Below are 18,664 nucleotides of genomic sequence, written 5' to 3' on the forward strand. Positions count from 1 at the left end.
AAAAAAACAAACAATAAAAAAGATAAGTTGGAAACAAGTTAAATGATAAACGTGTTAAGTAGAACACGAATTTGAAATACTTACAACCATATCTCAATATCAGCATGAAAACTCCACAGTCAAGCCCACCAATTTGTTGTGGAGTGTGCTATATACATATATAAACAAATATATATAGTATATTAAAAAAAAGAAAGGTAAATGATAATGTGAGCTTTACCACACTTTTATTTTTGCCAAACCTTGTTTTACATCAGCTGCCAGGACTTGGATGTAATCTCACTGCAAAGATGAGTTTGTTAGCATTGTATCAAAAGGCCCATTGGAGTGTTAGTACTGAACACACACCAAAGAGTATTAATACTGAATACATTTTTCTGTTATTCAACATGTTTTAAAGATACACACATCAATGCAACATGCAACCATGACAGCTGTATCACCACAATACGGACAATGGACGTGAGGTTCTGGTCTGCAGCCCACATCAGTGTATTGTATAGTCTGTCAAACTTAAAAATGTGAACGGTTAGTCTTTTATGATGCAGCATATGAGGAACTAACTAAAGATATACTGTACACACCTCCATGGATGATTGCCTTTCTGAAGTGGCTTTGTATGTGCTGTTCGGTTTTGTCCATCCGTGCTGGTTGGAATTTGGTGACCTCTCAAAAAGGGCAGTGATAGAACAAGCAACAATTGTAGGCCCAACTAAAGGGATTTAAAGATAGTAAACACAGACAATGTTTCAAATTAGAACAGTAAGTAAGTAATTCGAATTTGAAGGGCTCTTTTCTAGACCAGGGTCACACACAGTGAAGTTATAATAATAATTACTAACTTTTTTATCTATGCTTATTTTCTGTGTGTATATATAATGGTTTATATATATATATATATATATATATATATTTATCTTACTAATTAATAAACAAAAACAATGTTGTAAGCCTACATTTGGCTGAGGTTATACATCTAGAAAACGAGTTAACTGAAGCATTTCTGAAACAGAAAACGTTAAGACATGAAATGACCGAAAACATTTTAAAAAGCGTAACAATTGTCATTTAACTATGTGAAAACGTTATGAAATAAAATGACAGTAAACATTTTAAAAAGCGTAAGAATTGTCATTTAACAATGTGAAAGCGTTCAAAAATGTCTTGAACAAAGTCTTTCACAAAATAAAAAAAGGCTTAGTTAGTCTGAGGCCACTCCCGGAATTGGCCACGCCCCAAACGCTCGTCTAAACCCACTTCCTGTCTGAATCGACGTCGGTCTGCAGCTGGATATACTTGGAGGAACTGGGTGTTGTTAGGCATCATGATGTTCTGTCCGCTGATGACAGGATGTAACGACAGAGGAGAAGGTGCTTGAGCGTGGCGTACTTTCTATGTGTTGGAGAATCTCTCAGGAGCCGCATCACACGACTCATAGATTTTTGGTCAAGAGCCGTGACCTAATTTAGTAGAGTCATTGGTTGTAATTCCTTGCATGTAAATGATGACATAAAGAAACTACGAAGCCCCGAGATGAAAGGAATGTCATTTTTTTCTAATCTTGAAAAGCTTTTTTCAGCTACTGGTCACTCAATCAGTTGGTCACCGATCATTGAAGAAAAACAACAAATAAATAATATATAAATAATGTGTAAGCACTTAATGATCGGATGAAGTGATAACATTTGCTTTTTATTCTGACTTTTATTATTTATTTAAAACTTATGCAAAATGCTAATGTGTCAAAAGGACACCAGTGTCTGGTCATCGCTAGTCTTCGGGATCATTACTGGAGAACATCACTGGTCCTTTTAAGCTTGAGTGTCGTAACCTGGTGTGTCGAAATGGTTGTTGTGAAAAATACATATCTCAAGATATGAATTTCATGAGCTAGGAACATCACATACAAGTATCACGGCCATTTCTGAGATAAGAAAAAAAATAACATCATGTCACCTTTCAGGACTCCGTATTGTCCATCATGATGGCAAACTTTAATCAAGCCTGGCAAGAAACACCGGTTTACCGTCAGCCCCCCAGACAAACAAGATGCACAGTGCAGCAAAATCTGCGCCGTATATAAGCAAGACCAGTATAAAACACATGCTCCAATGCTCCAATGTCACATGACGAAGAAGAAAGTTGTTGTTTGTTGTCACAAGGCTAAAGCCATGGGAGCATCGACAATGAACTCAACTTTATTCTAAACTGAAGAGACTTCATTCATTCAGTGTCTGTGTATAAATTCTTAGAAGAGCCAGAAGCTCCATTGTTGTGAAAAGAGCCTCTAAACTGGAGACAGGAACCCTAGGATGGCTTTGAAGCCCCCCCGACACTGAAGGGATGTTTGATGGCCCCCGCCCAGCCCCCAGGGGCCGAGGGCCCCGCTTATTTACGCTGGCTGTTGCCTCAGCTGGGCGGAATACGGGTCCCCTCCCGAATCAAACTAGAAACGCTGGGATTGTGTTCTGGTCTTGGGTCCTGTTGTTTCCCTCGATTGTGTGACAGAGACCCCCGAGCTCTGACCCCTCTGAGTTCACACCTGCGCTAGGATTCCAACTCAAGGTTGGACCCTGTTGTTGTAAAAGTGATGCCTTCACATTCTGAAATAATTCTGGGAAGACAGAGTAAAAGGATACAAATATTTCCTTATATGTAACCATCTATTTTATTTGTTTTTAAACGAGTGCTAAAGTTATTTCGAATTAATGATACAATAAACGGGTCTTGTTCACTTAAGGTGAACTGTCAAGTCTGATTAAATCATGAGCACCTATGGCTCTGGGAGGTGAAAGACACACGTGATAAAAGACAGATTGTCAAAACGTACAGTTAACGGTAACCAAGAGTGAAATTCCTCACACAGCTGCCGTACTTTCCCTCCGGAATGTTTGCTTCTGCTGTTCGGATGTTACTGCAGCTGCATCAAACATCTTCAGGTTTTCTCACGTCCAACTTGTTCGTCCCAACGGTGAAAAGCTTAGGAGGTCAGCTGACCAGAAAGAGGAATCCCAGGTATGTTAGATGTTTTAAAAAAACGTTAAAAAGTTATTGTCTTTAGAAACTGTTGTTTATCATAATCTCATTTTTACAATCAGTTAATCTCATTCATATCATTCGCAAGTTTTTAAATACTGCAAAGCTACATTCTAAATAATATAATTTTTAAATAATTTAATCAAGTAAGAAAATGGAAGCTGAAACCAGAGAGAGAACATTTTGAAAAACAAGTAGAAATTTAAAAGCTTTATATTAACTTGAGACATGAGAAATTTTTTTTCAACTTGTTTGGACTAATGTAGAAATATAAATTCATCTTTTCCTTTTCATTTCTGTTTATTAATTATATATAGGAATCATGTGGCAGATATATTAGCAAATATTTTTTAAACAATATTAGAACAAGCATAAGGGTAAATGTCTCTTTGACCTCAGAGATGCAAACATTTATAATGAGTTGCCTTTTTTGTTTGAATGAAATGATAACTTACTTATTTTATTATTGAGATAAAACATGTATACACTTGATATTAAGTGTAAAATTTGTATTGAAAGAATTCAATGTAAAAAAACAACAACAAAACATTTATAAAATGATGTATCCTGGTCTAAATTGTGCATAACCCAAAACACAGGAGCAATAAAATAAATAAATACAATTTAACATATAAAGAATCCAATATCACATAACAATAATAAGTTGTAAATGTCAAAGAATTTCCAGAAAAGAAAACCTCCACCGAAAAGGGGAGAAAGACTCTAAAAGAGAACTGAAAAACTGAGATTAAAATACACCCAAAGGGAAAAACAGCTTAAACACGAAACAAAATATAAAATCAAGGGAAAGACAGAATACAAAATACGCAGCCTAAAGAGAATAGGAGAAAACAGGAAGTGACCGGACAAAACCAAAATAAAAAGGGATGCATGACATGACTAATGTGGTAAAAACGTTTATTTAAATACTAATTAACACTAGTATATAATTACTAAACTGAAAAATGTTTAGCAATGTTGCAATGTTTTCGGGTGAATATGCTAATGGTTACAGAATGTTCAGCCATGTCAAGGGAATGGACAGCAGAGATGCAAACAGGGAGGTCAACATACCCAGTATTCACTGAGAGGAATGGACATAGGCCTGATCAAGTGAAATCTCTTGGTGCTGCCACTCAACAGGATGGCCTTACAACAAATGTTCCTTATAAAGTGAGAAGTGCAACAACATATGGGGATTATGCAAGTAAGTAAGTAAGTAAATAATTTTTATTTGTATAGCGCTTTTCCAGACCAGGGTCACAAAGCGCTTAAACAATCAAAACAATATTCAATAAAGTATATACTTTAAAGATCAAGATAAAACTGATAACACACAGGAGTTCCAGAAAATCAAGGAAAAGCCTGAACAAATAAAAACGTCTTAAGATATTTCTTAAAGGAGTCAGTAGACTCCATCAAACACAAAGAGAGAGGAAGATTGTTCCAAAGCTTAGGAGCAACAGCCTGGAAGGATTTCTCTCCTCTGGTCCTGTACCGTGTGCGTGGAACCATCAGTAGATTCTGATCCACAGACCTCAGAGCCCGAGCTGGGGTGTAAGGCTGGATCAGATCACTGATGTAAGGAGGAGCCTGACCATGAATAGATCTGAAAGTAAGAACCAGAATTTTAAAGTTGATCCTGAAAGAAACTGGAAGCCAGTGAAGAGTTTTAAGGATCGGAGAAATGTGAGTTCTTCTACTAGAGCGGGTTAGAATTCTCGCTGCAGAGTTCTGTATCAACTGCAGGCGAGACAGCTCCTTGTTGTTAAGACATGAAAATAAACTGTTGCAATAGTCCAGGCGAGAACACACAAACGCATGGATTACAAAAATCCATGTATATTAAAAAAAAAAGAAAGTAAGATGTATATTAAATGATATTGAAGCAGCAGTAGATTCAGCATTTATTTTCTCTTGTGCCAGTTTTCTATTTCTGAAAACGTCATTAAATGATTGCAGTACTTTAGACACATTTATCTTTGTCAAACATTTTTCTAGGAAGCCTCCCTGTTGTATGAGCAAAAAAAAAATGAAAAAAAGGGGTTATGAAGACTTATAAACTGAGGGTATGGATTCTAAACCAAGTCTGTTGATCTCAGCTTAAGTTGACATTATTTAAGTTTCTTAAAACAAGTTCAACAGTGTTTACATTTTTTAATGTAAGTAAGTAAGTAATTTGGAGACCTGTGCTGTGTCTCAAATCGCATACTACTCTTAGTATACTAGAAGTTAGTATGCATCAGTTTAGTGTACTACTAACTAGTATGCAAATTCTCCACAGATAGTATGTCTCAAATCAAACACTGCTGCTACACACTAACAGGAAATCACATGACAGCTTCTTCTTCTACTTCTATTTAAAGATGTTTCAACCAGCTGGCAGCATGTTTTGCAACTTTGGAAAAAGAAATAAAGGAAAAATATGAGAATCGAAATATTCGCGAGATATTTAAGCTGGTATCAGCACCGAAGACGTGTCATCCTTCTACTGCTGCTGAAAATGCACCTGTAAGTATATGAATATATATATATGCATTTATATATGACATAACTTTCGTTTAAAACGTCACTAAGATGGCGGCCGTTTAGGGTGGTTTTTGTGGGCGTGTTAGTACGCCAATTTAGTGTGCATGGCGCACTAAATTTCGCATACTAAGAATTGAGACGCACTAACGCACTAAACATACTAACTTTGAGTACGCGATTTGAGACACAGCACAGGGTCACAAAGCGCTTGAACAATCAAAACAATATTCAATAAAGTATATACTTTAAAGGGCAAGATAAAACTGATAACACAACAGGAGTTCCAGAAAATCAATATTCAATCCAATTGTGAGCTGTTTTGAAAGGTAAAACAGGTGGTTATAATGTAAGGATGGTTAGTGTAAAGATGAAACACCATTTTTTAAATCAGATTTTTTTTTTTTTAAGGGTCCATTGTAATATTTCATCATTTATGACGTCACCGTTCATGCTCGCAGCGATGTAGTACTTCGCGGTTCCGCTGGAGGGAGGGGGAGGATGGGGAGGTCCATGCAGCGTCCAGGCGCAGGAGGAGGGACCAGAGCTCCACCATCACTGTCCTTCACTGTGAGCCGGCTCAGACACGCAGACGCTCAGTAGTGGACCCCTCGTGGCACCAGGCCACACGCACATCCAGAGAAGCAGACCGGGGACCGAGAGAGCAGCGTGGCCATGTCGAAGAGAAACTCCCACCACGAAGAAGACCCGCAGGTCACGGAGGTGATGCTGGCCCCGGACAGGAAGAAGCCGGTCCAGACCGTCACCCTGCAGAGGACCATCACGCTCACCAACGGCGTGGCCATCATCGTGGGCACCATCATCGGATCCGGCATCTTCGTGGCGCCCACCGGCGTGGTGAAGGAAGCCGGCTCGGTGGGCTTGTCCCTGGTGGTGTGGGCGCTGTGCGGGGTCTTCTCCACGGTGGGCGCGCTGTGCTACGCGGAGCTGGGCACGACCATCTCCAAGTCCGGCGGCGACTACGCGTACATCCTGGAGGTGTACGGCTCGCTGCCGGCCTTCCTCAAGCTGTGGATCGAGCTGCTCATCATCCGACCCTCCTCGCAGTACATCGTCGCCTACGTGTTCGCCACGTACCTGCTGAAGCCGCTGTTCCCGGCGTGTCCGGTACCGGAGGACGCGACGAAGCTGGTGGCCTGTCTGTGCATCCGTGAGTCTCCCGCCACGCGTGCTGACGCAACGAGCGCCACTTCCTGTTGTCAAGAACCTGTAGGAGCGGGTTATCGTTCCTCATCCTTAGCATCTCGACAAGCTAGTTGACACAAGTCCCCGTTTTACAAGCTATTATGGTATATACGTCATATTTCTGAATCATTGGGATTTGATACATCTTAGAGAGTAAGACGTCAATATTTGAAACATGTGAGTAAGTCACGAGGGTTGTTTTTTCCCCCACATATGTTGCCCTTTAAATATAAGAGCGGGTATTCTTCCCTCCGAACAAAGAAAACACAATTTAAACAAAGATAAAACAATAACTAATAGTCTTGAAAGGATGTTTGGCTTCATAAAGTGCATTATATATCTTACATTATATATTAAATCATATAAAAATTAGTTATTTGAGCCAAAGACAAATTATATAGATATATATCACTTTATTTATTCCTTGGGAAAATTCTTTTTTAAAATGAGGGTTCTAGTTTACAGGCCGGCAGAAGAACACTGCACAAACAAAAGTAAAGGAAGTGCAATGAACAAGAACAAAATAGTTTAACCTGAATACAAATATCTATAATAGAATGTAGGCTTAGTTATTTGGTTACAATACTATTCTGTGAAATAGTTTGAAGCAATTAAGTCAAGTTTAGTTGTAGGTTCTTGTTTTTATACTTTTTCCTGTTCCTCAAAGTATATCCTCAAACTTCTTACCAAAAATGTTGTTTCTTAAGGCAGAAACTCGCGCTCCACAAAAAATTGCAGCCTCATTACCACAAAGACTGTACTTCTGTTCCACTGTATCCTCAAAGCTGTGTACCTTTCGTGTTCGCTCACATTGGTTCCCACTTATTTGCCAACTCTTAAAAGTTGCACACACGCACCATTGTGCATCTTCTTTTGTGTCGCACAGAGCCTCATTGTGCCGATGCGTCTCTCTGTCACAGCCTCGACCTGATTTAGGAGCTTTGAAGGGACCTGCTGCTTAGTTAATCGCCCTGAATAAGGTCTCGGGTCAGGGGCCGCCCGACATTCCTCCACTGTGTGTAGGAAGGGGCCACAGCTCCTCACTGTACTGAACAAGACGAATAAATTTAATTTTTTTTTCTTCTTCTCTTTAGCTAAAGTCTCTTTTGTTGTCCTGTCCCTGCAGTGCTGCTAACCTTTATCAACTGCTACAGCGTGAAGGCCGCCACCAGAGTCCAGGACTTCTTTGCTGCTGCTAAACTTCTGGCACTCGGGCTCATCATCATAATCGGCTTTGTCAGGATCGGCCAAGGTACCCTCATCTTTTTGAATGTTACTCATAAGATGCTTTTGTGCTTTCAGTAACGGTTATATATTGCTTTACATCTAGAGGGCGCACTTTTAAATAATATAGCAGAGGAAAATGAGAACTGGACCTTTGGGTTCTTAATGCAAGAAAGTCCACTATTTCACTGAACCATGTTTGAATACTGCACAAATAAATATTTTAAATGAAAAAACAAACATTCATTAACGTTTACATTAAAATAAATTAGAAGTATTTGCCCTCTATTCAAAAAGTCACCCTTTAGCGGTTTTAAAATAATGAACATGTAAATTTATCGTATATATTTTAATACTCACGTCAATAGTTTTAGGACCAACCAAACCATGAAAAAAGTGTGTCTTATAGTGGTAAATTTTACATTTCCAGAAGGAGACCTCCAGAGGAATCAATAAAGTTTATCTATCGATCTATCAATCGGTCGATCCCCACATCTACGTATTACACTATTATCATTCCCGAAACTATGGCAAACTGTGATGGGGGTTTTGTGGACTGTAATAATTCAACCACGGGTTGGACACATGTCTTTAAACGGGAAGTAGTAACAATTCCCTGCAGCTGCGTGCTCTTTGAGGTTTTTTGTCAACCCAGACCTTCCGCCCTTGGGCTGAGAGGAAAACAGTCTCCAGGGGCATTATGTACAATGAAGTATGTGGATTTTTCTACTTAAAACAGATCCACTCCAACCCAGAAAATGACACAAAAAAAAATTATGAGTCTGTGTTGCACTAATCCAACCACTTTTTCACTGTACATCCAAATCACAGGGAACTCAGCACAGATCTGTTCCTCCCTTTCCACACCCTCATTTTAATATTTCAATCATATTCAAAACAAATTAAACTGAATAAACAGTTATATTTGTTATTTGCTGACATGTGTCACATGCTGTTGTAAATGAGGGCAGATCTGCTCTGGTGTGTTTGTTTATATTTTAAATACTGAGTTATTAGCACATACCTTTTCACAGAGATTATCAGTTTATTTTAGTTTTTTTTTTAAACATCTTAAGATGAAGTTTAACAAAGAAAAAAAAGTGGAGATCAGTTACTTAAAGTGCTGAGTAGTGATGACATGCATGTTCTCTTAGATTAGATAGACCTAATCATCCCTCTGAAGATCTTTTTTGCTTATTGTATTTTTGAAGTAAACGTTTTTTTGTTTAGATGTAGTCATCATGTGATGGTGCATATAAGTGTAATTCTCAAGGAGATATCTGTGATCATGTGATCACATGAGGGAAACTGACCATAGCTGTGCTTGAGCAGACTTGTTGTTTTTTCATAAGAACCTCTGTGACTCTTAGAAAAGACTTGAAGCGATTAGACATGGACCATTCTAATTCCTTTTTCATAAAAACAGGCCTATAGTTCACGGTCACTACCCCCCCCCCCCCCCAATTTTCCATCAGTTTGGTAAATGAGAAACATATTAAAACGTTTTGCAGATAATTTATATCCACTTGTTTAACTACAGAAGAGAGAGTTACAGTTATTAACAATTCTTGGTTTCATGGTCACTTCCGAATGAGTTATATAAACGGCTGAATTTACTAAAAATCAATGATTTTGCAATATGACCAGACAAAACGGAGAGGGTTACACACTTCTCAGTAACTCAGGATCATTTTCTATATGTATATATTTTTTTTATTTCAACAATAACACGAAACAGAATCTCTTTATAAAGGTTTTTCTGTTGTAAAAAAAATATATATTATCTTAAGCTTGAGCAGGTCAGACGAGAGGATTCACCAGGCTGAGTGTCGCTGCCCAGGGGAGAAGCAAGATTGAGAGAGTAGCTAAGCGCAGCTAATCAGATTAAACTGCTTACTTATCCGGAACCCGATCAGGCTGCTGAACACATGGTCCCACAAAGAAAACTAAATGTCACAGAGTAGCTACAAGCGAACTCTGTCACCATGGCAACAACTCTTTAGTTGATTGCGCAGAAACAGTGACACTGTGATCAACAGTCCGTCCTGCGTTCTGTGAGGAGGACCAGGACTGTAAAATGCATGCCCCCCCACCCCCATGTTTAAAACACTATATCGCCCTAAAGATAGATGGTACACGATTCAACAAGATAGGCGGAAACTAGGTCACATTTTTGTCCTCAATGAATGGTTATGGTTGGTAAATAGACAGTTGTCGTGAATGTTTGAACATTGCGGTTTTCTACTCAGTAAAACCTTAAAACTCAATTTTTACCTATAATATTACTTTGTGCCGTTTTTATTTTACTCATGGCGTGTTTGACTATCATATTTACACTCTGAATATTTAAATATGAGATAAGATACTTTTATTAGCATTTGAAATATTGAATATCAAAAAGGATGGCCTGAAGCTTCCAACACTCTCAATAAACATATGCTTCTTAACGCCCACATTCCGCCTAAATTATTAGCTTTCGTGGCAGGCAAAAAAAAAGAACAAGTGGATCCGGTATGTTATCAAAATAAAACTATATGCAACCGGGACATTTTAGTTTTCCGAATGTGATCAAGGCTAGCATGTGGATGCATCAGGGACAACAGCAAGGACGAGTACAGAAGTATGATCCATGATTTTGTGGACTTGAGTGAGAGGAACCACTTGCACCCGAGCGCCTCAATGCTACGAGGTGGAGATAATTGACAACTATAAGTACCTCGGTGTGGGGCTGGACAGTAAACTGGACTGGTCCTGCAACACAGACCATGTATATAAGAGAGTTCTGAGGAGGCTCCAATCATTTAACATCTGCAGGAAACTCCTCTGCATGTTCTACCAGTCTGTTGTGGCCAGTGTTCTGTTCTATGATGTGTTGGTGTGGGAATGTGTCCAAGAGGAGTGTCAACAGGTTGGACAGGTTGATCAGGAGGGCTCGCTCTGCTGTTGGCTTGAAGCTGGACTCACTGGTGACAGTTGCTGATAGGAGATCACTGGACAAACTACTGTCCATCATGGATGATGACAGTCATCCTCTGAACACTGTCATTAGTGAGCAGAGAAGCAGATGCAGCACGAATGCTCCTTCCCAGATGCAACACTAATAGACTCAGGGACTCATTGTGACCCTGGTCTAGAAAGGCGCTTTACAAATTACTATTACTTACTTACTTTATTCCTCGTGCTATTAGGCTGTTTAAATCTGAGTTTAGGGGCAGGAGTGGAGCGAAAAGATGATGATATTCCATGTTAATCTTTGTACCCTTTGTTTTTTTCCTCTTTTTCCTTCTTCCTATACTTTTATCCTCTCATAACTTTCTTTCCCGCTTTTTCCTCTCATTCCATGCCATACACTCATCCCCCCTTTTTTTTTCTGTGTCGCGGAACAGAAAAACCCCAGGATTAGGTCGTACACTGATGTCGGGGAGGAGACTGCTCTGTTCATTTGTTAGCACTATTACCTACCTCTATTTTTTATATTCTGTTTCTAAATTTCCCAACTACACTTCATCCTGAAAAGCTGCTTGTAAGTAAGTAATTTTTATTTATATAGCGCTTTTCCAGACCAGGGTCACAAAGCGCTTAAACAATCAAAACAATATTCAATAAAGTATATACTTTAAAGGTCAAGATAAAACTGATAACACAACAGGAGTTCCAGAAAATCAAGGAAAAGCCTGAACAAATAGAAATGTCTAAGGAGGAGCCTGACCATGAATAGCTCTGAAAGTAAGAACCAGAATTTTAAAGTTGATCCTGAAAGAAACTGGAAGCCAGTGAAGAGTTTTAAGGAGAAATGTTGAGTTCTTCTACTTGAGCGGGTTAGATTTCTCGCTGCAGAGTTCTGAATCAACTGCAGGCCAGACAGCTCCTTCTTGTTAAGACATGAAAACAAACTGTTACAATAGTCCAGGTGAGAAGACACAAACGCATGGATTACAAGCTCCAGATCATGTTCCGACAACATTTTCCTAAGTGTAGAGATTTTTCTCAGTTGAAGGAAACCGTTTCTGGTCAGTTTTCTGCAGTGTTGAACAAGAGACATGTCTTTATCAAATACAACACCCAGGTTTCTCAGGCTCAGTTTGAAAGATTAACCTACGTCACCAAGTACTTACTCAACCCTGGAACCTTATCATCAGGAGCAATCACCAGTGTTTCAGTTTTGTAAACATTTAGCTATAGAGTGTTTTAACTCAGCCATTGTTTGATTTCTAACAAACAATGGACTAAGCTGTTCAGCCTTTGGGGCTCAGTTGGATCAAAAGAGCAGTAGAGCTGGATGTCATCAGCAAAAATGTGATAAGAAACATCTGGAAATCTCTGAATTATTTTACCGAGGGGAATCAAGTACAGCAAAAACAATAAAGGACCCAGAACAGAACCTTGAGATACTCCACACAACAGATCAGACCTCATTTGATTGGCAGATACACTAAAACTGCGCCCAGAAAGGGAAGATGAGAACCATTCTAACACAGACCTTTTAAGTAAGTAAGTATTTTTTATTTATATAGCGCTTTTCCAGACCAGGGTCACAAAACAATCAAAACAATATTCAATAAAGTATATACTTTAAAGGTCAAGATAAAACTTATAACACAACAGGAGTTCCAGAAAATCAAGGAAAAGCCTGAACAAATAGAAACGTCTTAAGATGTTTCTTGAAAGCGTCAGTAGACTCCATCAAGCGCAAAGAAAGAGGAAGATCGTTCCAAAGTTTAGGAGCAACAGCCTGGAAGGATTTCTCTCCTCTGGTCCTGAACCGTGTGAGTGGAACCATCTGTAGATTCTGATCCACAGACCTCAAAGCCCGAGCTGGGGTGTAAGGCTGGATCAGATCACTGATGTATAAGGAGGAGCCTGACCATGAATAGCTCTGAAAGTACGAACCAGAATTTTAAAGTTGATCCTGAAAGAAGCCAGTGAAGAGTTTTAAGGATCGGAGAAATGTGAGTTCTTCTACTAGAGCTGGTCAGAATTCTCGCTGCAGAGTTCTGTATCAACTGCAGGCGAGACAGCTCCTTCTTGTTTAGACATGAAAACAAACTGTTGCAATAGTCCAGACGAGAAGACACAAATGCATGGATTCAAGCTCAAGATCATGCTGTGACAACATTTTCCTAAGTTTAGAGTTAAGTGGGCAGAGGGATTCTTCAACAATTAAAACAAAAGTGTACATATCTGAAAATAAAAATCTCTTAACTGTCACAGCATGATCTGGAGCTTATAATCCATGCGTTTGTTTCTTCTCGTCTGGACTATTGCAACAGTTTGTTTTCATGTCTTAACAAGAAGGAGCTGTCTGGCCTGCAGTTGATTCAGAACTCTGCAGCGAGAATTCTGACCCAATAAATTACCAAAACGCTGTTAAGAAGGAGGTAATAAACTTTTTCTGCACCCTTTAAATCTTGAGCAATACAACTTTTAAGTCACACGGTCTCCAGCATAGTGTCTTTCTGGTCATGTGATATATTACCAAGGATGCATCCCCTATTTTTTTTTTAGACATGGCCACTTTGACTTGAAACCCTGCGGTGTTAAATTTGTACTTTTGTCTCTGAAACAGACAACTACATTTTGGTTGAGTCACAACATTTCACTTGTCTGCAGGGGGGCTGGACTTATTTCAGGTTTACAAGCTCATTAGTGGTCCGAGACCAATGAAGCCCTAGCGTGACACAGGCCTCTCTGGAGTACAATTCTTTCCCAAGCTGCTTTGCCCATAAGCTTGGAGCAAACCCCTTGTAGTACCAACACCGCTTTGGGCTGTTGGTTTAGCAACCGTCGCTATGTCTGAGAATGTGTATGGAATGTAGAGCAGATCCACCCCCCACCAAACTGGCAGAATCCAAAAGAAAACTGTTTTAAATCTTTATAATAAACAAGGAGCTCCTCAAAGGTGCCCCCACCGCTTGAGAAAAGCGTTCAACCAGCAACCCTCTCTTTATCTGGGCTCGTCCACCTCAGAAACAGTCGTTCCACACAGTCACTTCACCGTTTGGGCTCGCTTTATAAATCTGTTGATTTACAGTGTTTTCTGGCGACCTGGAGTGCAGCACTCACTTTTGTCTTGTCTTCAGGGAAAACGGACAATCTTCTCCCAGAGAATTCTTTCGATGGATCTGAATATGGTTTTGGCAGATTGGGATTGGCTTTCTACAGTGGCCTGTTTGCCTATGGTGGATGGTGAGTCTTATCCCCTTTACCGGTCAATCATGTCTCAAGATGTACCCAGAAATGTATGTTGCCATACCACTGCTGGCCCAATCAGACCTTGAGAAAACACTTGCTGTTGTCTCTTCTTTGTCTAGGAATTACCTGAATTTTGTCACAGAGGAGATGATAGACCCTTACAAGTAGGTTTCTTCATAGCAAAACCATCACTCTTCTGAAGACTGATTATAACCAGCTGTCTGCTCCAGAAACCTTCCTCGTGCGATCATCATCTCTCTGCCTATTGTGACCATCGTGTATGTCCTGACCAACCTGGCCTACTTCACCACCCTGACTCCAGATGACATGTACACCTCAGAAGCAGTAGCTGTGGTGAGTTTGTTGTGAGAGAGACTTGGTCACTCCCGACCGTTTGAGTTTAAAGGGCAACTAATGTGATGATTTTTCTCTTAAATCTAAAATCGTGTTAACCATTACCACACCCACTCTGCTGTAGTCAAACATCAAGGTTTGTCACACAGCGTCTTCAATCCAGGAAGTCTCCAGCTCCTGTATAACGAAAGAAGCACTGCGTTCTGTGGCAGGAGGAGTGAAGATCATTGTTGCATAATAACTTCTCGTAATCTCTCGTTCTGCGAGATTTCAGACGGGGGAGAACTTTATCAAGTAATAAATTCAAAACATGGTCATGATGAGATGTATTTAGTTAAGTGTTATCACACGGTTCAGTGACTGAAAAGTGGAAAGTGAATCAAAATGTTCCAGCAAATAGTTGGTCTTTAGTTGTTTTCCCTATGCTGCACACTGATTCCACAACATATATTCTGAGCCGCTGCTACAAACAATCATTGGAGTTAAATTTCAATTAAATTCAATTACATTTTTTTCAAAGGGTCATATCTCAAGACACACTTCGAAACCTCGAAGAGAACCAGACGCGATATTGACGGCCTCCTGCTGTGACCGGCTGGGAGGGTGGATGAGGTGGTTAGACATTCAGATCGAGAAAAGAGTGAGGAAGGATACATTGAGAGAAAAGGGGAGACTGTAGAATGTGGCAGAAGAGTCAATGGAGGGTGCTGCAGAGAAATATGGATCCGTTGACATCGCGTCGAGTAAGTCCAGTCGAACAATGCATACATTTAGTATGTCGCGCGCCCATGTGTATGCTGGTTGATGCAATTATCTTATGGTAGAGCCACAAGCCATTAACTTATTATGTTTTGGCAGGATTTCGGCAACTTCCATTTGGGTCCAATGGCTTGGATCATCCCAGTGTTCGTGGGCCTCTCCTGCTTTGGTTCGGTCAATGGTTCGTTGTTCACGTCTTCCAGGTAACACACCCCTTAGAGATGGAGCATTAACACAGTCTGATTCTCACATGTGTCATCTCGCATTCCATTGCTTTCTCCAGATTATTTTTCGTGGGTTCTCGGGAAGGTCACCTACCTACTCTGCTGTCCATGATCCACCCGACCCTCCTGACCCCCCTGCCCTCACTCATATTCACCGTATGTATTCAACTGCCTCAACGTCCGCCTGTCACACACCTAATGAGTGACACACCTCACAAATCTGGACCCATAGAGGTCAGCCCTACGCAAAAATTAAAAAATGGGAACATGCATTTGATCACAGCTTTTATGATGAGGAAACTCTAAATAAAATGCTTTTTGAAAGAAAATTAACAGTAAATACAAGATTAAAAGGGAGAAAGAAATACAGTGAGTGAAAGTGTTGGAGAGGACGGCCACAGAAATACAGAACTGTAGCTGAAAATTTATGTCAATGAAAAATGTTTTGGAGTGAAAAAGCTACATGCATAACTGGGTTCACTTTAGAAATGAGTCAGTTCATAGAAACCTGTAACATTGTTGTTCTTCTGCTTTCTCAGTGTTTGATGACGCTCCTCTATGCCTTCTCCAACGACATCTTCTCCGTCATCAACTTCTTCAGCTTCTTCAACTGGCTGTGCATTGGCATGGCCATCGTAGGCATGATGTGGCTGCGATACAAGAAGCCTGAGCTGGAGCGACCCATTAAGGTGAGTCTCTACTTCCTCGTTGTATGTTGTCGTTAACTGATACCGCAACTCTCTGCAGGTCAACATTCTGCTGCCCATCAGCTTCGTGCTCGCCTGCTTCTTTCTCATCGTCGTGTCCTTCTGGATGACTCCGAAAGAGTGTGCGATTGGCTTTGGCATCATCGCTACTGGCCTCCCAGTCTATGCGGTCGGCGTGAGGTGGCAGAACAAACCCAAGTGGATGCTACAGGGAATATGTTAGTGCTGCACTCTTCAGTTCTCCTCTGCTGCAGTAATGTAACCTCTTGTGTGTGTGTGTGTGTTGCAGTTTCCTCCACGGCCTTTTGTCAGAAGCTGATGGAGGTGGTGCCTTAAAAACTCAACGCTCTCAACAGTGACCTCCGACCTGTGACACACACACTAACTTCAGGCAGCTGATAAGGCTCTGCAGTCAGAAGACGTCTGTAGTTTTGTTCTGTTCTGTTTGTTACTGACTCTTGTTCCTGGATTGTCTATTCGTGATATTGACATGATGAGAGAGTTGTGCTTCTTTGGAGTGTATGACTTTTGGTTCCTGTTATGACTGCATAACAAATGTTTTGAATCGGGAACCAACGTTTCGGATCTAAAAAAAAAATGTTGAATCCAAAAATAAAAAACGGAATCTCAAATGTTGCGGAGACAAATAAAAACAGTCACAAAGATTTCAAACGGATATAAATATATAATCTGCAAAAAAAACATTTTAATCAAAAAAAGGTTTTTATTACAAATAAAACCTTTTCAATGTAAGAACACTTTAAAAAAGTAGCCAAAAAAAGTTTTGACTTAAGCCAAAACGGACGTTGAAGCCACAACTTAATGTGAGCATCCACTAATCTGTTCAACAGAGATGCAGGAGTGTCAAACTTGTCATTTAGTTACTAATTATTTAATATATTATTCTAACCCCTCAATGCCTAGTGCATAGTTGTAAATGAAAATGGTTCATGTTATTAACTCCAACTCTATCAACTCTAATCGCATTATTATTCTAGAATAACTTTATAGTGACTGTATCATAAGTTTATCTTTAAGTAAAACATGCTTTTGTGACGGATTTAACCTCATCAGTATTGCGGCCCCTGTGTAGATGATATTCATGCAGATTAGGGGCAAGTGGGGAAAGTTAATGTGTCATGCTAATGTTTCAGTGTGATAATGTTTTTGTAACAATCTAGCTTCCTGTGTGCGACTTTTTAATCCACACCGCTTTACTCATGCAGCTTTTTTTATTTTATTATCAGGACCATTTTGGTTCTTCCTCTCAATGCTAAACTTGTTTGTCTTTGTCCCCCAACTTTTTACATTATGAAGTTTGAGTGTACCACAATGAGGTGCAACAATCACACACATTCTTTTTTCCTTAATGTCTTTTTTTCAATGGTCATAATGTTTTAGTCAATCTTTTATTTTGTATAGGGTTCACTGAATAGCTAATATTTTTTGTAATGAAACTTTGACACCTATGTTTTAGTGCTTAATTCAAACCCCTTGTTGTCATGGAGACAGCTCTGTCGGGGTCATATTTAACATTGTTTTTAACCAGGGCTGCTGTAAAACTAACATAGCTAAAACGGTAGACTTATTTATTTGTAGGAAACCTTTTTTCTCTTCTTGTTTGAGTCTTTGTTTACACTGTTTTGAAAAGAAAATTAAATCTTGTGGCTTTTCCACCTTCAAGCTTTGTTTTTGTTCCTCGTCAATGTCAAAGAGTTTCTTTTTTCCTGTATATTCATGAAAATATAAATACAAAATAAAAATAAATTGTTAGTTTTGTTTAGTTTTGGAAGATGGCAGGTGATAATTCCAAAATCACTTACAAGAGGTGTGCTTGAGGCACAGGGTCAGGACATTTTGGCGTCTCCAAGACCCTCCGTCACCTGCGCCAGAGCTACTACTGGGGTCTGCAAAGAAGGGATGTAGAGGCTGTGATGTCTGCTCCTCACACAAAGGGCCCATAGACAGGTCACGTTTACAGCTCCACCAACAACTGGCAGGTGCACCGACGGAAAGGATGGCTGTAGACATCTTTGGCCCCTTTCCTAGCAGCTATGGGCTATTTCACTAAGAGGCATATGGCATCCCAGACCAAGCGGTACAGACAGTACCGGGCGCCTGGGTCAAACAAAAATCAAACAAAGCATTGGTTTTATGAAAAATAAGAGGAAAATAATGAATCGTGTCTATACCATCTACTGGTTCAAACCCCACTAACCCCACTCGATTATAATTAAACCCTTAATATCACTCTAGGACATAATACACATTATTAACAGGACATGTGACATAACACTTGCAAAAATTCCCACAATACTCATCCCAACCCCTAGAGTCCCTCAGTGGGCTATTCTTCTTCTCGGGAGAAAACCTGACATGAGAATGATTGCCACGTAGTGTGCAAACTAAAATGACTGAACCTTTACCATCCTTTAC

The 18,664-nt window shown here is 39.9% G+C and overlaps 1 protein-coding gene across 1 annotated transcript; it reads left to right on the forward strand.

Annotated features, from left to right (window-relative positions):
• Window positions 1-3,587: 3,587 nt before the first annotated feature.
• Window positions 3,588-17,911, forward strand: slc7a5 (solute carrier family 7 member 5). Its single transcript, XM_087798161.1, has 10 exons — window positions 3,588-6,733; window positions 7,895-8,020; window positions 14,073-14,178; window positions 14,304-14,348; window positions 14,415-14,538; window positions 15,397-15,500; window positions 15,581-15,677; window positions 16,061-16,210; window positions 16,269-16,446; window positions 16,518-17,911. The coding sequence occupies exons 1-10, from the start codon at window positions 6,238-6,240 to the stop codon at window positions 16,562-16,564; spliced, it is 1,473 nt and encodes a 490-aa protein (XP_087654287.1). The 5' UTR covers window positions 3,588-6,237; the 3' UTR covers window positions 16,565-17,911.
• Window positions 17,912-18,664: the final 753 nt, after the last annotated feature.

This window comes from Callionymus lyra, chromosome 8 (genome assembly GCF_982586985.1).
Source record: "Callionymus lyra chromosome 8, fCalLyr1.hap1.1, whole genome shotgun sequence".
Taxonomy (NCBI): Eukaryota; Metazoa; Chordata; class Actinopteri; order Syngnathiformes; family Callionymidae; genus Callionymus; species Callionymus lyra.